The sequence below is a fragment of the Anthonomus grandis genome, chromosome 5 (assembly GCF_022605725.1).
Source record: "Anthonomus grandis grandis chromosome 5, icAntGran1.3, whole genome shotgun sequence".
Lineage (NCBI taxonomy): Eukaryota > Metazoa > Arthropoda > Insecta > Coleoptera > Curculionidae > Anthonomus > Anthonomus grandis.
Genome location: NC_065550.1, coordinates 28,770,458 through 28,793,420, shown reverse-complemented (window position 1 = coordinate 28,793,420; position 22,963 = coordinate 28,770,458). Strand labels below are relative to the sequence as shown.

The following is a 22,963-nucleotide window of genomic DNA, read 5'->3' as shown; positions in this document are numbered from 1 at the left end:
GTCGTTTAACAATATTAGAACCTGATGTGTTTTTCGATTTGGTCAGATTTCTTTCTTTTCAGAGGTCTTTTCTTTCTTTGGTTGTGAATCGTTCCTCTAGCAAATCCTTCTAAAGACTGGCAAGTATTAAATTATTGATTTAACACTTACTATAATCTTCTCTAGGTTGTTTCTGCAATTTGAAACTGGTGCAAAGTTAATAAAATACCCATCAAGTTCTTTCTCATTAAAAAACTGAGAGGACTGATTTTCAACGATGTTATTTGGTTTTTCTTTTTCTGGTTTATCCTTCGAACTCACCAACTGTTTAAATTCCATCATTCACATGTTTCGTTTTTCTAAAAATAACTCCATGCTTGATACTCCAAATCAATTTGTCTAAAAGTGGGGTTCCTAAAATGTGTGCATGCTGCAACTCTAAAATGCTACGTTGACTATATAAATGTTCGGTCAAACTTTTTGGCAAAATGAGATTTACTTTTAAAAGATACATCACTTAACTTCGGAATAACTGAAGGGCGTTCGTAAGATTATAGAAACCAAACATCTTTCACCAATGATCTACCACATAAAATTCACACTCTTTGCTAATAATTCCAACATCCTTTCATGCTGATCGTTGAAGGCCAATGAAAGAATTGAGAGGTGATTGATATGATATGGTGAATGCTGATAAAATAGTGTTCTCGATGCGGGGTCTATATGGGGAGGAATTTCCTAAAAATATTCTGTAGATTCACCTGGATCATCAGTCATGATCATGTTAGAGGGTCATGTTAACTAGTTAGCTTCCTGAGTGTTCCAGCAGTGTATTTCTTTGTCGAAATCTTTAATAATAATAATAAAGCTAAATACGCAGATCTGGCACACGAGATAAAACAACAATGGAGGCAAGATAATGTATACTCCCTCTAGTTATTTCATCCACTGGAATTGTCCCTTTAACACTGTCCAAAAATCTTAAAGCATTGGGTCTTTCCTCCTGGATGATTGTCACTATACAGAAATCTGTTATACTGAACACATGCAACATTGTTCGAGGGTTCCTAAATTTACCATAGCAAAATCATCTTGCCTTAATAAGCATAAGTATAATAATAATAAGCCTTTATTTTTAACTTGGCGAAGTTCTGAAAAAGCTGTTATTAACCGAGCATACATACAAAATACATAAAATTAAATTTACATATTGGCAACTTAAGGTACTAACTAAGCAATGATACTTTTATAATTTTTAAAGATATACACAAGGTAGGTAACACAAGCGTAGGAATAACATTTTATAAAATCACTAAAAAATTTTGACATTCTATGGCGTAAGTATATTGCTTTTACCAACTAACAATTTAAACTTGGCTAAGTAAATGTTGCTAATATTTTTTCTTAAATGTCAAAAATGGTAGGTCATACAGTTTGCGAAAAATATCAGTGTTGGCTAACTTAAGTAACAAATAGGAAAACGAACGTTGGAAAAGTTCTGTTCTACGCCTAGGAACATTAAATAAATCATTAAAGTGTATGTCTCTGTTATGAAGAGTATTTTTTATAAAGCTTAGCCTGGACAGGAACTATCAAGTAACCGTTTTGCTAGACAACTCAGGTTAAACCTCTGACGATCGCATATTTTCAACCAAGTTCCCAATATTTTGAAGTGATACCTTCTCTTACACTCACTCGAAAGATGAACCGTACACAAGCATTTTGTATTTTTTGAAGCCAGTATTTTGAATTTCTAATAAGAAAAGGCCAATAAATTGTGTCACCATAATTGCAGTGTGATAAAACAAGCGATTTCGTTAACTTTATTTTCAGGTTTGTGTTAATAATTTCTCTACTCTTGTACAAATTTCTCAATGCACAGAAAGATTTTTGGACCACCTTCACAACCTGACTTTCAAACTTTAGGCTGTCATCAACAATAATACCTAATTTTTTGTATGTATCTGCATTTGGCAATGGTATATTATTTAAAGTTATTATAACATTATCCTTAATCCAGACCCAGGTCCAAAAAGACATAATTGCCGAGTTAATAGGATTTAATTTTAGTCCATTGTTAGTAAGTGTATTTGAGTAAGAATATTATGGAATTTAAATCGTTGTTCTTAATTGTTACCTGACATATGCCATTTTGGCATGTAGCTGAAGCTAAACGTGCTGTCGATTTTCAAAGTAAGACCATTAGGGTTTTGACTGGTCTCAGTTATACGGCTAATCATAGACAGCTTTTGTGGACTTATGCATTCTTATACCCTTTTATCAGTTTACTCTTGAGAGAATGTGGTGGCTGAAAAGCTTTCGGGTGACACTCAAAACGCACTCTAGTATCGAGAATAAAATAAAGAGCTTTGGTTAGTGGTAAATCTGTTTTGTGATTTGTCTTTAAGATGTTCGTTTAATAACATAAATATTTTATTTAACACAAAAGTTCGAAAAATCAAAATCGACCTCCATAACTTCGTTCCAGCGACGTACAAAGGGTCATAAATCCAGTCCTTTCGTTTCCCGATGCGAAATTTCCATATAACAAACATTATCCACATCTCGGCATCCAGAGCGCCAGCCACCTCGTCCAAAGGAAACAAAAGAGAACGTGTGCCTCTTGACGCCCGTCCATGATTCCGAGGCCACTTGATGATTCCCACTTCCTTCCCTTTTATCCAGTCGACGTCGTCATGAGGAAATAAAGAATAAGGTCCTCTCCAAGTGGAGGCTTTCCGCCCTCTCAAGTGCAGGCGCATTATATTTAAAAATAAGTCGATTCGGATTTCGGGATTGAAAATGGTTTTTGGGGTGGATTTTGCCGTTAGGTTTATTGGTCAACAACAAAGTGAATAACAAAATTTTTTGTTTGTGCCTTGATTAAGAGTGTAAGAGTACAAACTGTTCGTTTGTCTTTAGCTTGACTTGCTTTGCAGAAGATTTCAGTACAAGTACAAAATGGCCCGTAACTTGATTGTTATTATAGATAGAAACTGTCCTAGTAGCATTATTTATTTATATATTTTGTTATTATTTGAGAGGCAAATATTCTAGGAATATTGGAAATAAATAATATTCTCTTTTAATATTATATTTTGTAACGAAATTCAGGAACACGCTTTTATTGACAAAGTCAAAACCTCTAATTTGACTCGCGTTGATTGTCGTTTAATTATTTTCAAGGTAAAAACTGACTAAACAATATTAAAACTGGATACAATTAAAAATAATATGTCGTGACACGGGCCCTTTTAAAGACCCATGAAACAATTTAGAAATGTTTAGAATTTTCTTCAATGTTTTTGCCTAATGAACAATAATTTCAAGAGAATACTAGGTCGAATGAAAATATTAAACTAAACGTGAGTAGAACCCTATATTAACCCTACTAATCAATTTTAACTACAAACTAGGAATAAAGTATTACAAAACCTAGAAGAACAATTAGCGTATTTACATTTTCATAATAACATACATATTTAATTACGAAAAGTTGCACACAAATATTTAGTTATTGTTAAACTATAAATAACTATGAATGCAGTATTTTATACTATAGATATATACTAAGTACTTTAACACTATTTAATCTTCAACTTTTTAAACACATTTTTTAAAAACTGTTTTGAGTCAACGCTTAAGTTGGAATAAGCACATCATTTTATTTAATGCTATGAAATAGTGTTGTGTCAAACTGCTCATAAAAAATTGAAGATTAAATATACAATTAAAGTAGTGTTAAAGTACTTATATTTATAATTTAAAATACTGTGCAAGATTGAACCGAAATTGCACTGGTTTCTATTTGCTATTTCTCGCATTTACTTATTATTTCATTTAAAGTCCAAATGTTACTTTTTATTAATTTTTATAACTTACACAAATAATCAAACTTATTACACTTTTTTTAACAGTATATATTTTTATATTCTGACGAGCATGCTTATTACGACATAACACAAATATAGAGAAATGCGGGTTGCCTTGTTAACTCGGAGAAATTGGCCCTCTAATGAAGGTGCAATAATTAGAACTAATTTTGACATTTGTACAAACCAATCAGATTTGAAGGAAGGCGTGACCATTTGTCAAGCAAATGCAAATTGACAATTCAATTAAACGCGGGAAATTCGGGCTTTATTACGCTAATTAAAAAACCGCTGCTTCACAAACAACCGAGACGTAAAACGTTAATACCGAACTAAACATTTACATCACAAAATACAAAACTATAGAGAAGTGGTGGTTGCGTACAAACTGATAGAAATTCTTCTGACAGATCTGCTAGAGTCCTCCCACTTGGCAAAGGAAACCGTTGCAACTAACTTAACGGTTTGAGGTGCCAATTGGACCATTCAAAATTCAAAAGAAAATCAAATTGCAATATCTAAAGCAAACATCTAATCAAAAAGGTTACTGCTAGGAAATAGGGCCTTTTTGATTAGGTGTCAGCCTTAGCATCAGATATTAATCAGGATAAAATGAAATTGATCAGCTTTATTTTACGTATGTAATTCAGTTAATGTACTGCAGCATAATCAGTTAAAAATAGGGTACTATATATTATCCTTTTCATAATGGAAATAAAACAATTTTTTTCTTTAATATATTTATTATTTAATTTTTCTAAAGAAATATTATTTAAAATTATCCACATAATTTATAATAATTTAATATAACAAACGTAAACTATAGGACCAATCAAAAAATTTCAAAAGTATTGAGCTACCTTAACTAAAACAGATAAAAAAAAGTTGTAAAGATTTTTGTGCAATTTTCTTATCATGCATTTAAAAACCTTACCGTTAGATTTAAGATATCCCTATTTTATTAACACAAACATAGATTCAATAGAGGATGAATTATCTTGCTCAATCAATATGCACTTGTTTTTGTTTCCTAAAGAAAAATTAAACAGGCTTTAAAACCTAATTAAAAATTCTATAACAAAGTACTTATCTAAAAAAACAATATCTAAAAAAACAATATATCTATCTGCAATACAAAATAAAACCTTTGAAAATAAAAATAACTCAATACTACAAAAAAAACTTAATTGAAAGACAAATTTGTACATAAAATAAAAATAAATTCTTAAAAAAAAACAAATTTTAACAAAAACATTCAATCTGATCCATTCTGAGTGCTCAGCTCTCTAGCTTAGTCTATATACATCCGTCTCGTTTCATGAGCATAAAATAAAATTAAAAGACAGGCAGGTCAAACTTTATAAATTAATTCGTTAAATGATTCATGCGAAAAGTACTCACAAAACTAATGGTTAAATAATTATTCCCTATTGTAGTGTAAAGCCAGCACTATCAGTGGCATCAGCGTTATCAAAATTTGTTGGAGAGAAATGTTTAGAAAAAATACTATAGCTCCAAGTCTTTGGGTTAAACTTTTTAATTGAAACCAAGTGCATTTGATTTTATTAAAGACTAAAAATTGACAATACAAAAAGACACAATAAATAACATCACATTTTCTTACCGGAAGCCTGGAATTGCTGCAAATCAATTAAAACATTACCCTGATATTAAAAGAGACTTAAAACAAACCTAATCCACGCTTATGACATACATTGGAAAACAAACTCCAATGATATGACAAATGATGTTCCATCAGTCAATGTCAACAACGTCATTTCTGTCAGCATTCTGTCAATTTTGCCAAGCAAGATGGCCGACATACGATTCCGATAACTACCATACAAGCTTCATACATGTGGTTTACATATACTTGAAGAGCGGGGACGATTAATGTGAAGAGCGAGGACAGAGGAGATTTCTTAGAACCAAATCTCGACTTAAGGGCGAATTTTGCTTAGGGACTTTTATGGTGATTTATTTATTAAAATTACGGAACAAATACTGTATTTATATTTATTTATAGCTTAACATTAATTAATTCTTCCAGGTAACTGAAATATTTTCATGAATTAAAAACTCCAAAGCTTCGAATAACAAGAGAAGAAGCAGAAGAGAAGAAGTCTTGAGGAAGAATTTCAACTTGAAATTTTTGCCTGAACGAAAGCTAAAATGTTCTCTGGAGTCTAGATACTCCCCAGGACCCTCACCAAGTGTGAAAAACATTATGAAAAAAACAATAAACTTCTTCGAAAGAGTTGATGCCAATCTTTCACGACAAAGCGTAGAGGCAAAGTCTGTAATCTTTCTTCTACTATCTGAAAGAAAACAAGTTATTTCTGGTTAAAAGATTAGATATTCCATAGGAACTTCACTAGTTTTTCGAGCATTTCACATTAAATTTCAAAAGGATTTTCTACTTTCTATGATTTAACTACCTTATTTTTCCAATGCAGTTGACGATATTTTTTTAGGGATTTGAACTATTTTTAATTTATTTCGGAATTCTAACGTCACTGTTTCTGACTTCCAGGCATTTGGCAGTCTTTTTTATATGACGATTTAAAGTAATTTTGATTTCCTGTCAGGCAGTCAATATCGTATTCTATATTATCCAGAAATCTGATTTTTTATCATATCTAGGCCTTCTGACTAATTTTGCATACCTTCAAGGAATTTGACAGTGGTTCTATATGAGTTTTAGATGTATTACACTTTCGGAAATTTGTTGTAATTTTTCATGTTTTTCAGGCATATGACACAAGTTTTCCGGGGATTTAAAATATAATTTTTTATTGATTTACAGTTTCAGTTTTCCAGAAGCTTGACGTTGATTTCTTCTGACTTCCAGGCATTGGATATAATTTTTCATATTTTAAGAAATTTTCCATTTTATTTCAGATATTTAGTCTTTTAGTCATAGAGGACTTATCATTCCCCCTCCGCATAATACAATATTTTACCTACCATTATACCTACAATATTTACTTACTATATAATCAAATTTCAACAGAGCCTAAGAATTTATCTGTGGGGGGAACTAAATGTCATTAAAATAAATTTTAATGCGAAAAACTTTAGCAGGTATATTTGCATCATGCAATGTATTATGTATTTTATTAAGATTTTGTTTTTGTAGACTCTAATTTAATATAAGGTTTGGGTTTGAGCAAACGTACATAAAATAATTCGTAGAGTGCATATAATTTTGACATATTTTGATAAAAGAGAAATGGTATTTAGTCAAAGGTTTGGCTGCTAATTTGATAATTTTTTGTATATTTAATTTATTATTTTAAGTTACTTTACTTTAATAGGATCTTAAACATAGCATCTTTTTAAAATTGCCTTTTACCTCCTTTTAGTCATTTCTATTTTTGTGTGTTAATAAAAAGTGTATGTGTTTGTTAATACACAAAAATATAGTATGTATGGAAGTTTTTTTTATGTATTGTAAGAATGAAATGTACTAGTAAAGAAATAATTTATTATTATCAATATTATAAGATATCAATTATGCAATATTTCAAAAATTTTATAATTTTTTTGATAAATTACCACTTTTGGGAAAAATTTAGGAAGTTTGACTCCTTTGCATAGGACTCTTCTTGCTTTGCAGAAAATTCCCATTACAAAATCGCTTGTAATTTGATTACTATATTATAGATAGATATTTGATTTAATTTTTATTACATAAAAGATCAATTGTGGAAAAAACGAAAAACTTTGACTCCTGTGCCTTGATTTACTATGCAGAAGATTGCCATTGGAAAATGGTTTATAACTATCAAGTTTGTAACTATAACTATTACAGATAGAGCAGTTTATATTTTTTTTACGTAAGAGATGTTAATGATGATAATTATTGCATGTGGTCAAATTGAAAATTTTCCAATTTTTTTGCGAAATGTTTATTTTTTGTAAATGTTAAAGAAAATTGTCTTCCTTAACCAATAAGCAAGAAACTAAATTTGGTATGATAAACAAATAATAAAACGTTCAATATTTCAATCGTTTGTAAATGATGTTTTTTTTTATTTTAAGGCCTAATCTTAGACGTAATAAAATGATCTTTACTATGAGTTAAATTACTATGCCTAGCCAATTCAGCTAAAGAAACAACTCTTTTTTCTTTTTATTTTTCTATATAAAAGAACAGAAAAATATTCTCTATACCCAAACAAAAGAAATAATCCAAAAAACAAATAAAATATAACTTCGGGCCACAGAATCCGGTCTGCTACAATGGCAGTTATTTACTTGTTGGTTTTGATTCGCCTCCATCCAGAAATTCGAGTTTAATCCGAGAACGGAACAGAACTGCCTGTAGGCGAAATATGTCCAGAGTTTCATATTATGTAATAAATAGCTTCAAGCTATTCGAAGTTTAATAGAGCCAGACCAATGAGTTCTGACGGCTGAATAATGATAAATTACGTTATTCATAATTTATTCAGGGTATATCTTAGGAGGACGGCTTAAACGATCTAATTTAAATAAACTCCCTGCTACCAATGTTTAAATTCGAGACAAAAATTTAAAAAAAAACTGGAAACTACGGTCCTGTTTCCACATCCTGAATGGATCCCGTCGCGTATCCGCTCCTCCCAACGAGTACTACGCTTCCTCGTGGTTTCCCTGACGACCAGCGTTTACGTCATTGACCGCTTGTCAGCGCCTACTCGCTAGTTTCCATCTCAGCTACGGCCAGCATCTAGCGCTATCCTAGAATATAGGCCGTCCGACAGAGATGGGAACTGGAACGCTATCTATCTCTCTAGGGGCTTAATTAGTAGTAAATTGATTTACTATTTATATGCATGACATAAATGATTAAAGTGTTTTAATAAGTTTGGATCAATCTAGACAAATTTTAAATAAAATATTGTAGAATGATGTAGGAACTGAAATAATATAAAGTTCAACCTCATAGAAACTTTGATGTGATGATATTAAATGAATATTGTTGGCTTCAACTAGCGGTTGATGAACCAACTATTCTTACTTTATTTGTCGCCACTCTGAAAAGTTCTATTGAGCTACAGTTAAATCAATCCCTTAAGTGTCCAGCACATTAATGTTCTCATTCTTAGTTTTATTGTGAAGTCTCTAGAACACAGAATTGTTTTTAGTTCTACACACTTTGTTTATGTTTGATTGTATGCTTGACTTCTTTAGTATTATCATATTTTTAGTCTCTTTTATGTTTAGGTTTAATCCATATTTTTCACAAAATCTACTGGTTGTATTTAATAATCTTTGAACCTCTTCCGCAAAGCTTGCCATAATCACTGTGTCATCCACAAATCTTATATTGTTTGATAGTTTTCCATTTTATATTGTTCCTTCATCTTTAAATAGTACTGTCTTTTCAAAAGTTGGCCATTCTATATATTAATAAGCAGAGGTGACATAATACCTCCCTCTCTCACTTCTCTCCCTATTTCTATTTTTGGGCTTTGTTCATTGTTGACTATTTTTCGTGCCCGTAATTTCAGTAAAGATTTGTTATTAAACTAAAGTCTCTATTATCTATGTTTTTTGTTCTAAGATTTTAATTAGTTTTTCGTATTTTACCTTATTGAAGGCCTATTTCGAAGTCAGCGTAACATACATGCATATTCATATCTAGACAACTCTGTTCTAACACATTTAGTGCATATAACAGATTTCTAGTACCTAGTACGTTTCTGAAACCAAATTCACTGTCATCGATTCCGTCTTCTAGTTTTTTATGAATGCGTCCATGTATTATTTTTAGAAATACCTTGAGTGCATAACCTAATAAATTTTGTGCTGTATTCACAACAGTGAAGTTCTTTAGTCGTTTGTGATTTTTGGGATAAGGTAGAAGGTGAAAAGTAATAATTATTCCGGTATATGTCCCGTTTTGTATGCTTTGTTAAATAAATCTAGTAGTATATCCAAGGTAATGCATTTTAATGTTTCAACGTAGATCTGATCTGGACTTACTGCTTTCCTATTTTTGCTGTTTTTCAGTGCCATTTTCAATATTTTTAGAAACTCGCGATTTTCATTTGCCCTGTTGTATTATCTCCAAACAACTTATTGATAATATATTTTGTCGATTTTATTAGTTTCTAATTTGTATCCAATGTTAGCTTCCCATTCGCATCTCTGAGTATTCCTGGTTTTCTTCATCATCTCTGTTTTTGAACTGTCGTTTTTCGTCTATCAATGCCAGGATCTCCTTTGTCATCCATTTTTAATTTTTGTATATTTTTGGTGTTATTACTTCCTTAGTTCTTTGTTCATTTCCTCTGTCAAATCTTGTTTCGTTTTTGTATCTGTTAGTCTGGTAGTATCGATTCGAGTCCTTTTCTGATCTTCTTATTATTTGATTCACTTTATGCCTAATTTTTGTTATTACCGGATAATTCTCTTACCCTATGTGGTCACTTGGATGTGTTTTTGTATCTTTATATCTAATCAACCCATAGTCAATTTATTTTCTTACGATCTATCCTTTATTTGCTGACAGTCTGCGTTGTTGTTTTGACAGAATTCATTAAGTCTATCACTCTTTTAATTTCTAACTTTCAGTCCATAACTACTTGTGCATTCATGTAATTTCCCCACCTCGTACCTGGCATTAAAGTCTCCAATTATAATTGTCACATCTGGTGTCTTGGTAGATTTTAGGACGTTATCTTAATCTTCGTAAAAATGATCTATGTTGTTGTCTGGTTTGTCAGTGGTAGGAGCATAAACTTATATGATATTTACTTTTGTATTACTTGTATTAAAAAAAAAAAAAAAAAAAAACTTTTATTACCATTCAAAATTATTAAACATTATTACAGAATATACAAAACAAAATTCCATGAATATACAAAATTACAACAATTTATTTGGTAACCGGAGTGCAACGCGATTTTTATTAAAAAAAAACCGATACACATGCAAGTACATAGATTACTTGTACATGTGCTGTACAACCCGTGTTCCTAAATAAACTTTTTCCTAAAAAACGTAATATTATGTATTTACAATAAGGTCCCTTATCCCCCGGTATAGTCTTTATCCACGATTATAAGAGGTAGAAATCTCCACTCATCTACTCCAATAACGTCCACAACATCTACATTGACATTCACTGTTAAACCGATCCACCCAGGTCCCCCATCGCAATCATGCAGCCCTTTTGGAGCCAGGTTTGATTAATGTTTGTGACGTTTAGTGAACCATGCAGTCAGTAAAACAACCTAACCAGTAAACCAAAGTCCTGTCAACATTCATTAGCTTTACTGTAGTATATTAGACTGAATACTAACCTCAAAATTACATTGTTACCAATCTCATCATTAGATTTTACTACCACACCATTGTTTTGAATAGTTTCATAACAACTAGGTGCATATTAGTTATTTTATTGAAATAGACCGTATAGATCTTGTAAACTGGATAAATAGGCCTATTTCGAAAGTACTCACGCAAACTTTTAGCCCCAAACAACATAATATAAGATTTTAGTCTTGATATAAACACTATATTTAGGAAGGGCAACATAACTTGTTTTTAAAATAATAAGTTTGATTATTAATTTTTCTTTTAATATAGATTCACTTAAAACTGTCTGTTCTTCCTTGTGAGATTTTCTTTCAGGTTTATAGGTATAGTGCTTTTAGTAATTTCCTGTTTTCTTGGTCATCGGGATTTTCTTATCCATCTGGGATAAAACAGGTGGCGCTTATATTTTATTGATCTCTTGTTGAATCCACGCCACTCTACCAAAGTGGTTAGTGCTAGTCGGCTTCCCTTTGAGAAGATCCCCTGAGCTGTCTCTATAGCCTATGGTAAGTCTCCCTCCTTCCATTGGTTCCCATGTAACCCACTTTCTAACCCTCACTCCCCATATCTTTACTCTCCTTTTTCCTTCCTGTTATTCCCCATCCCTCCATTCAAATTTCATTTAATCCAAGTATAATTAAAGCAATATTAAAGTAATAAATTTTTATTGATTAATTATAATTATTAATTCTTTATTTTTTTTATTTTTTTATTTTTTTTTTAATTTAACAAATTGGCTTTGTATTTAGTTGTACCATTAAGATTCTGTTTGATTGGTTGATATTTTTATTTAAAACTCTGCCCACTCCATATCCGTGAGAATAGTCTTGACTTTCTAAATAGTTTTATTGTTGTTACATTATTAAAAAAATTAAACTAGAATATAAAAATACATTTACTGATGCTCATAGAAAGTGGACATATGAACTTTAGGTTTTTCAGGTCATTTAGGAGAAGTGGAGGAAACGATATTGATATTTGGTATATTTCAATTAAAAAAATCATTACACGAAAATTTATCCTATTTTCAACTAGATGGACACTTAAAAATATAATTTCTACAAAAAACACTATTGGCTCAATTCAGTGAATTGAAAGAAGTAGTTCTATGGATGCTTTATTCGGACCTGGCGTATCTTGACATTACCTTAAATCTGTGATATGAATCATCTGTGAATAATTATCCAAACACTTCTTCTTTTTTGTACCTTTTTCTACTTTTTATTTTCTATTGCTCATGAATATAATTCAGTTATTACTTCAAAATTATTTTGTAGGCATTTTTCTTCTTTTCTTTAACTGCCTATTTTTAGATCAATGGTCTTATTAACGCAATACTGAAAAACCTTCTAGAAAGTTACCAGTTAGAAACACTATATTCCAATTCGTTATTACATACATATATTTTTCCTTCTTCTTCTTCCTCTTCAAGATTCTTTAACTTAAAATGAATAGAGTTTGAGAGACAAGATAGATTAGCGTCTCTTACGTCTTTAAGGTAATTAATGGAACAAATAATTGACTGAATCCAGTGAATTTAAAGAAGTGGTGTTATGGATACTTTATTCGAAACTGACGCATCATGACTTCACACAAAATCTGTGATATGAATCATATGTGAATCATTTTCTATTTTTGCTTATTTTTCTACGAGCGCTTCTCCTTCTTCTTATTTTTTTTACTTTTCTCAACTTTTGCTTTTTTATTATTTCTTCAAAATTATTGTGTAAGCATTTTTCTTGTTTCTTTTTTTATTGCTCCTATTCTTATAATTCCTTTCAGTTCATTAGTTTTTTAACTGCGTGTTTATAGATCAATGGTCTTATTAACGCAACACTCAACATTATTTTTATATCAAATCCCTCATCTACAAATCATTGAGTAATATCTCTAAAATCATTCTCATTCTTCTTCTTCTTAGGAGTACTCTATTCCATTTGGTTACTACATATATACCTCATTTCTTCTTCCTCTTTCTCTTCAAGCTTCTTTAATTTGAAGTGAATAGAATTGGAGGGACAAGACACAGGGGTCTTCAGAAGCCAAAAGCCTTGGAACAGCAAATGAGGTGCTCTGGTTTAAGAAATTTTATATCTCTGTAGTGTCCATAGATTTGTTAATCTGGTAGGCTAGGCACATGCCACAGTCTTTTAATCAAGATACTTTCTTTTATGTTTCTATTAATCATAAGTTCTGATAATTCATATTAGTTTATGTAGACTTAAATAAGCAATAAATGGTCAGAATCAATGAAAAAAATGTATGATCTAGTGTAACATAATTATTGATGACTAAGTTGAAGGATTATTAAATAAAAATGATAGGCTTTTAAAAGCCTTGATATTGAGTAAATAATAATTTTGATGGTCATCAGGACAAAGTTAGCATTGATTTTAAAAATGACATTTTCATTTGAAAAGATTATCGATCTGGAATCAATAAAATAATCAATACGATTTAGATAAGTTCTCGTCAGCCTGATCGATTAAATTTAGATTCAAGTTCTCATGTTGCTTTATCAATTCAAAACTGAACAAGCTTGGAGTTGATTAAATAATAATAAATAGAATGGTTGATAATTGACTTTGAAATAAAGTCTTCCTGAACCCGGAATTTATTAAAAAAATAACATATTGATTTTAAATGATCGTTGCTTCGTAATCACTTAAGTAGTTATTTTGATTTAGAGATCTTGAAATTAATTAAATAATCAATATGGTTATTGCAAATGTCTACCTAATTCCTGTTTTGGAATTGACTTGAGAAACTATAGTAGTTGATAATAAATATCGAAGGGTGCTAAAATTGATTTATTAATAATAAAATAATGAAAATGCGCATCGAAAAACTCCTAATCAAAATTGTCCTAAATCCTTAAAATCCTGACTTCCTAAATCTTTAAAACTAAAATCACGTTTTACTCATCAAATTCATTCCCAGAAACCCCCTTTATATCGACGTAAAGAAAACTTGAAAATATTTGACGTGGCTGCAAAGTTAGGACCAAAAATGTTCACCAAAGAAAATAAATCTGGATATCAGGATTCTATTTTTCGAGCTAACTCTAACTTTAGGTTTCAGCAAACATAAATGTAAACAGAGTGTATTATTGTTGCTATCATAACTTGTTTTCAAGTGTTTTATTTTAACATTAAATACAACAGCCATAAGGTCCACTAAATATACTGGTAAAGCTGATTGGTCAGTAAGATTTAGAATCTATATAGTTTAGTTTAGAGACCACTTTCACTTAATGGTCATTGTGATGATTCAATCATCACATCGTAGGAAATTATTTTCAGTGATGATCAATAATTCTCAGAATAATTCTATAATTTATTTGACATACTGCCTGATTTTTCTTTTTCTTGAAATTTCTTTCGAAGAACATTTTCTTTGATTCTTTGAAACGACAATTTTATTTAACTGTTGAAGATTTGTATAATATTTATTTGTTTAAAATAATTCTTCTACTTCTCGTTCTTTACTGTATTCTAAGTTGTTTTGTATAATGGAACTTCTTCCTCTTCTTCTTTGAAATTTATTAATTTTTTCTTTTTGGCAGGTCAATAATCCTTGACCAAATCATCGTAATAAGAAGATGCTTTTAGAGCTTTTATGTTCTTTTCCTTCGAACGTTCCCAATATTTATTTAGTGTAATTTTTTCTATTTCTTCCTATAGGAACACCTAAATTCCAAAGACCATCTTCTTCTTCTCTCCGTCTTTTACCTTTCTCTCATCCTTGTTCTTCATCTTCAAAGCATTCTTTTTTTTTCTAGCTTCAATCTAACTCGAATCCCTTTATACATTTCATTATCTCACTTTTCAATTGGCTTTCCAACAATAAAACAAGACGTTTTTATCCAAGAATCATGTAAAACGTTAATGTAGACAATAAAATACCATTTTGGGTCCCTTAGACAACCTTAAATCAAAACAAAATGTGAAGCAACTTGTAAAATATGTACCTTACCAGGAATTTTCATTATGCTTCTGACAGCGTAAATTCCAGCACGATTTAGTGCTGTTTGGGGTTTTGCGTTGTAAATATTTATAGGGAGGGGAGGCCTTTGTTTATTGTATACCAGAAAGGGTAGTTAATTAATTTCGCGTAAGTTTGTAAATTAAACCAGATGATAGTTAATTGAATTCTATTCCTAATAATAGTCTCAATAAATGTTTAATTTACTATTTTTAAGTGTAATTTTTTATTTTTTTTAAATTCAGACTGTTGTATGGTCTTTTGAGCTATTTCAGGCATTTAGGGTAATTTTTTTTTGCATAACCCAAATTAACTCCTCTGACGATTTTGAAAGGGATCACTGTCATTTTCCACGGTTTTCCTATGCTTCTTCTCCAGAATCCAAAAGTTTTAATTTTCCAAATGGGCTAGCATCTTTGGAGTGTGTTCTTCCAGGCATTTAATATAATTTTGTCATTTTTCATCACTCATTTTCATCAGGATTTTCCATAAGTCATATTTTTTCACTTGCATCACACAATTTTATTTGACTCAATATTAAAATATTCGATTAAATATTCCAAGAAAATTACGACTCTAATTTGCGTATTCCTAAACATTTACTTGAACATATCTCCTTTTTAGTACCACTTTCATGAGAAGGAACATTCTAGAAACCTGTTTACTGTCTCAAGACCAAGTAGGATCAAATTTCACGCAAAAACTCTTATACAAAAAACAAAATAAAAGTCAAATGCTGATTGAATAAGACATCTCTTTAAAGACAGCTATAAAGACTATATTCAGAAAAAAGAATGAAATGAGAGTATTCCAACTTTCTAGAACTTATCTGACAACTTTATGAAAATCTTTTGTGGTAAGTAATCAGTGATCAGTCATAAGAAGATGTAAATCAGTTGCTACTGGTTAATCAATTATGCTAAGGAGGAATTGGAGATAGCGCAACAAAGGAGGTGAGTATGGTGTATTTTCTATTATGTATTATCAATATTTGAATGGTCAAAAATTTCAATAACAAGTAACAGATACTACACGAATCTCCAAGTGACTTCCTGGCTCTTTACTGTTAGAAGTACAATCTACTTTGGCAGCCACGGATATATTTTTCTCATCTTATTAAAGGTGGTTCTTTAGGCTTTGGTGAGACAACTATAAAGACACGAGTATTTGCAATAAATGCTTGAAATTTAAAGGCTTACCCGTTCTGTTGATAACGTCCATCCTTGCATAATCTAATTCAGTTCTTTTGATTCTTTGAATTTGACACAGTTTTTTTTATTATTATTTAAGTATTTTCTTCCATGCATTTGATGTATTTCTCTCACCCACGAACCCAATTTTTCTCATCATAAGAATAACCAGAAGGTCCAGAAGCTTTTATTTATTATCTAAATGTTTGGAATCCAAAGACATACCAGTTGTGTAGTTATACTATATTCCATTTTTGCATCACATAATCTTACTACGTCTTCTTATTATCGATCTAAATTTTTTGTAGCTTTCTCCAGAATATTAGAAGTATACATTTCCGGGAATTTATAGTAGTTTTTTCATTACCAATTACAAGAAGATCCAGAAGATCCAGAAACTCATACTTCTCAAATGCTGAAACTTTGGAATATTTCTTTCCAGGCAATTAAAATAAATTTTTCACTCTAGAATCCAGATTTTTTCTTAATATTGTAAACTCATTGAACCAAGGATTTTGTTTTATTTTCCAAAATCCTGAGGTTTTCAATAATTGTGTGAATTCTTGGAGCACTTTCTTTTAGGCGTTTAATGCCATTTTTTAATTTAACTAAAATTTTTTTATAAATATTATATCCAGAAAAGAGACTGACCTAAGAGTATAAAACCTTATCTTAAAAGGGATACTTTTAATTTTCTAATCTAGGGTTTTTGCTATTATTTTCAGAATTTTTATAGTACCTTCTTCCAGGTAATAAATTTTTTTTTTCATAATCCAACCTAATTGTCCCAAGAAAGGCCAGAAGCTCATACTTCCCAAATTAAATCATATCCATTGAATTAAATATCATTTTTCTCTTCAGCATCTTTTTTTCCTAATATTGCAGACTCGGAGGACCAAGTATTTTTGTTTACAATCCTGAAGCTTTAATTTTTCAAATTTCCTACATTATCTTCTAAAATGATCTTCTTTACTTAAGTAGCTTAGGAGATTAAGTAGCTTTTAAGATCAGAAAGTAGCAGCGGAATGAGGCTTCAACTTATTCAAAAACTCCTTTTCAGAACATTCCTCAGCCAGAAATTCTTTACTCTAAAGTGGTGGAAATCGCCTGTACACTAATATCAACTCTGGTTAGAAAATGTGAACTTCCTGCGAATCACTGGAAAAAGTGGCCAACAATTCTGAGTAAATAAAGAGTTGGATAAACCTGAAGCTCGGCAAAAATTATTGGCAGTTAAATCAAAGGGGTACGAGAGTATTTCCGTTGCATTAGCCCACAGTTACACTTTTTTTGACTATAAAGTTGAAGTTATAAAAATTTAGCAGGAAATTGATAAGTTGATTTCTAAGTTTTCTGTTGAACTTGAAACAACCAACTGAACTTCACTTATAAATCCACCATATATACTTATCCTTATACTATTATATTATTTGCATTCTTTCTTTGTCTCACTTTCCCATCAAGTCATAGCTATGACCAGACTGGTTTCCAGGAGTTGGTTCAAATCATGCGCTGATGCCTTCCTGACTCCTCACGTAAAGAAATAAATTAAAGTATATTGCAGCGGATTACTTGAAGCATTTTCTTCCAGGTGTTAGTGTAATTTTTTAATTTATACTTAAATCACATTCCAGTCATTTGAAGAGACATTGAGGAAACGTGCTTAGGATTCCAATATTTATGTCACATTTAAAACTCGTAAGAAGATAAGAGTCAAATGCTAATAAGTTTCTAAACTTTATTTTTGAAGACTATAATATCTTTAGAAAAGACTGACCTGAAATTATTGCAATTTTCTGGAAACTTTATGAAAAACTCTGATGCTAAGGGGTGATTGATCAATCACATGAAGATGCACATCGGTGCTAAAGAGGAGATTTATGAAAACATGACAAAAGGCGATGACGATATTGAATTTCCTCCTAGATACCATATTGGGGAAAGTGTAAAGTGTAGCATTCTGAATAACTGAAAGATTGAATTTAGTGATAAACAGAAAGAATGAGAGGGATATTGAGAAAAAATATACAACCATACAGTAGGTATACATTATTTATAAAATCAAATCAAACAACAAAATTCAATCTTCAAGGAGCCCCAAGGGTCTGCTCAACTGACTGACAGGAGTGGAAGCTTGCCAAATTGAAAGCGATCATCATTTTTTGGGATCAAGGATCACATAATTCCTTGTTGAAATAAGAATTGAAGACGGAAGCAACCCTCGTATAAGGACACGACATCCAAAATAAAATAAAATATCAAGCTAACTGCGAACAGTGATCATTTTACTTGAGAATCAGTTAATAGTAGCAACCATGAAAGTAGTCATGGTAGTGCCCTTAAAGATTATTCCAAAAGTTGTCCTGTATACCATTCAAATAAGTACAAATTATATATGCAAATCTATTTGACTAATTATTGGCCGAGATGAATATAAGCAACGTCCTTAATGTGATAAAACTGGATATCAATAAGAGCACGTGTCATCTCTGCAGTGGGTTTCTGTCTTGTTTTACCTTTCCTCAGACCTGATCTCACTTGTTCTTTACTTTTCTTACTGACCACTCTTCTGCTTATATAGACCTAAAGAATTCTTCTAATCACAAGAAGATCCGAATGGTTTAAAAGCTCATATATCACAAATAGTTAATGGTTATCATAAATAGTCCTTGGATGAATTCAGAGATTTCAAATCATTTCCGACCCAAGTATATCGAGTGTAGGACTATGAATAAGTGAAATAATAAATTTAGCGATGAATAGAAACGTTAGGGTAGGTTATCGAAAAAAATATCTAGCTATACAATAAGTATTCATTATCTAAAAAATTAATAAATTCCAGTTTCCAAAGGCCACAATACGCTTTATGGCTCTATCCTGATAGAAGTACAAGCTCCTTTGGCAGTTTTACTGATACAGTTCTTCTCATAAGTTTCAATCAAGGTTGTTAATGTCATATTGCAACCCCTATTGAGACAATTATAAAATCATGATTATTTTTAATAAATATTTGAAATCCAAATACTTTTCTTTACATAAACCTTCTTTATATACAATGGTTGTAAAACAACTGATGTGAAGATGGTGAGGGATCGAGATCTTGAAAAGCCAATCAAAGTTTCTTTAAAAGCAAAGAAAGACAGGTAACATCTTCAATATGATAATGAATTTCAACTGAAGAACGTGTATCGTCTCTGAAGTAGCTTCTTTTATCTTTTCTCAGAGTATACCTGACCTCACGTGCTTCATATCAAGGGTATTGGAAATCGGAATGGAATGGGTTTACATTCATTCATAAATCTCTTATCTATAGACCATCAGGCCCATTTAGCAAAACCCTTAATTAAGATAAAGCAATATGCTCGGTAAACCCATTAAGCAAATTCTACTAAAATGATATAATAAATAACATTAAAACTAAACGTCACATTAAGCCCTAACATTAGCGGCAACAATATTATCTACTTATCTTCCACGTTGTTTACTTTTATTCTCTGATATATTTACATTGAATTTTACGTTTACTTAAAGACAAAGCACAAGATAAGAGTAAATAGTTCTTAATACTTAACTTATGCAAAGATTGTTTGTTTCCCATCATCTCGGTGGCCGATATAAGATAATATCGGAAACCTACTTTTTTTCTTTTTTGAAAGTAGCTTCAGTCTTGACTTGACTGAGCGGGATCTTTAATACCATATTAAGGTTTTTGGTTTAAGGGAGGTCATAATGGTATCCAGGAAAGAGAGTAAACAGCCTGAAGATACCGCGGAGCGAAACTACGTTATGGAGGCCCCCGACGGGGGTTGGGGGTATGTGATCGTTTTGGCAACCGTAGTGATCTTTGTAAGTAACTTTACTTGTTTTAGTTAAATCTCTAAACGGAGTGTAATGGTGGGAGGATCCACTCTATTGCATAATCTGGAGCTTATTTTACTCCCTCAGGCTGTTAAATAATGCGTATATTGGTTAAAAGTTTTCTGTTTCCCAATAGAGTCGAGAATTGGAAATTTTATTCCAGGCATTTAATCTATTTTTGATTTAGAGGCACTCTTTGCCTATAAGTGGTATTTACCAGAATTGGAGAGCGGATCATCTTTATTATTTAACCATCTTTAAGGTGAAATTATTTATTTTCAATCTTTTAGCTTTTAAATATTTTTATAAACTTAGTGGCACATAATTCAATTCATTTTTCCAGAATACAAATTTTTTATTTTCTCATACTTTGTGTAGTTTTTGAAGGATTTTCTTCTAGGTATTTGTTCTTAACAATATAAAGTTTTCGTTTTTTTTCCAGAATCTATAAGCTTCTATTTTCAACTGCTTGGAACTTACTGTATGTACCAAAACCTTCCGATGTTCAAATCCCAGAATTTTTTTCTTGAAATCTTGTTAGTCTCCCTGGAACTTCTCCAAAGTGTTTATAATTTTCAAAGTAATTATTAGTTCTATATAAGAATCCAAGGTTTAAGTTCTTTACTACATTTTCTACATGCTATGGATTCTTTCGTTCCAAGAATTTTCTACCACCCAATCCAAGCAAATCTATCCTCTTTAAATTATCCCTTTGACCCATTGGGCATATTTTTGAACCCTAACTGCTCGTATCCTAATTCCCAACCACATTTCTTGGTTAAATGTATGCAAGCAAATGAGAGCAACGTGCTCTTATCGATATCCAGTGATAAATTCTCATCTGCTAATCACGTATTTGCTTTAGTACTACCTTCCTTCATTGTGGCTATATTTTTGATGCAAAAAAATTCATTTTTTTGTAGATAGGGGGTGAAAAAAGCTATATTTTAATATTATTATATACAGGGTGTTGTGTGATATATACAGGGTGTTCACAAAAAGTGTGGCAAAAGAATTTTATGCTTTTTTAAATGGAACATCCTATATAATATTTGATTCTCTGATTCTGCGTTAAAATTAAAACAATTTGATGTTATACTTTAATAAAGTAGTTTTTGAATTAGAGACAGTTGAAAATTGACTTCTTTTAGCTTTAAGAATCTATAGATCTATAACTATTCATTATAGGATAAAATGATTTTTACATTCTTATCTTAAATTTTTTTGATAATTTAAGGAAAAACAAAGACAAGTGATAGTAGCATTTTTTAAATTAAATTTAGCTTAAAAAGTTAAGCTGGGAAAGTAACAATCGTTTTACTCTATGACAAGTAGATATGGCTCTGAAGCGTCTTAAAGTTAAAAAAAACCAAATTTCAACTGTCAAAAAGTACTTGATTAACATATGACATGCATGACATCATTTTTTTTTAAATTTTACGAAGAATCTTACAATCAAATAATATATACGGTCTTCCAGTAAAAAAAACATAAATTTCAACTGCTATGCCTTTTGTGAAGACCTTGTATGAGTCAAAACAATTTTAAAATATAGCTTTTTTCACCTCTTGTGCACAAAAAAAATGATTATTCAACTGCAAGCCTTTGGAATAGTTTATCGACCATTTTAAACAGATCATCGATGAAACGAAGGTTTTTCTCCAGAATTCATAAGTCTCTATTTTTCAACTGGTAAGGAGTTTCTGTATGTAAATTTTTTTCTTAGATATTCACACTTATAAAATTGTACCAAAACCCTTTGATCTTCAAATCCAAGAAACTTTTTTTTGAGACCAGGTAAACTCACTGGAAATATTCTCCAACGTATTTTTAATTTTTAAATTGAATTATTGGTACTACATAAGAATACAATGCTATGGATTCTTTCACTCCAAGCTTTTTCCACCCAATATAACTAAACCCATTATCTCTAAATCATAACCTTTTGACCCATTGGGCATATTTTTCAACCCCAACTATTAGTACTCTGATTCCGAACCGTATTCCTTGGCTAGGTCTACATAAGCAGAAGAGATAAGAGCAGAAGGAAAGGTGATAAACATGCTTTTATCGATATCCAGTGATACATTCTCACCTGCTAATCCTATTTGCTATATTTCGTACTAAATCACATGGTGTGACCACTGGTTTATGGATCATTTTTAAGACAAATCATCGATGAAACTTCGATGAGTTTTCTTCCGGAATCCATAAGCTTCTATTATCTAACTGCTAAGGAGCTTTTGTATGTAGAATTTTTTCCAGACATTTAAAATCATTATTTTTATAAAATTCTACCAAAACCTTCTGATCATCAAATCCAAGAACCTTTTTGTTGAAATCCAAGTAGACTCACTGGAACTTTTCCACAGTATTTGTAATTTCCAAATTATTGAATTATTAGTACAATATAAAAATGCAAGGTTTGAGTTTTTTCCACAAACCAGAAGTTTCCATTTTTTACGTGCCATAGATTCTTTCAATCCAAGTATTTTCCATCCAACCTAACTAAATCCATTGTCCTGATATGCGCATCTCAGTTCAGGTCCTGCGACTATACATCTAATTTCTACTTGGCTGTAAATTACTTATAAGCCTAGAGAATAAAAACAGTTGAATTTAGACATGCATCGGTGTATCATTTATTAAATAAAAACCATAACATCCATTATCTCTAAATCAATATCTTTTGTTATATTGGACATATTTTTCAACCCCAACTATTGGTATTCTGATTCCGAACCATATTCCTTGGCTAGGTCTACATAA

General features: G+C 31.0%; 1 protein-coding gene across 1 annotated transcript in view; it reads left to right on the top strand.

Annotated features, from left to right (window-relative positions):
* Positions 1–19,945: 19,945 nt before the first annotated feature.
* LOC126736765 (uncharacterized) overlaps positions 19,946–22,963 on the top strand; it is a 33,027-nt gene continuing 30,009 nt past the window's right edge. Inside the window, exon 1 of the mRNA XM_050441296.1 lies at positions 19,946–20,182. Coding sequence (XP_050297253.1) covers positions 20,066–20,182 — 117 coding nt within the window. The 5' untranslated portion in view covers positions 19,946–20,065. The remainder of the gene's footprint in view (positions 20,183–22,963) is intronic.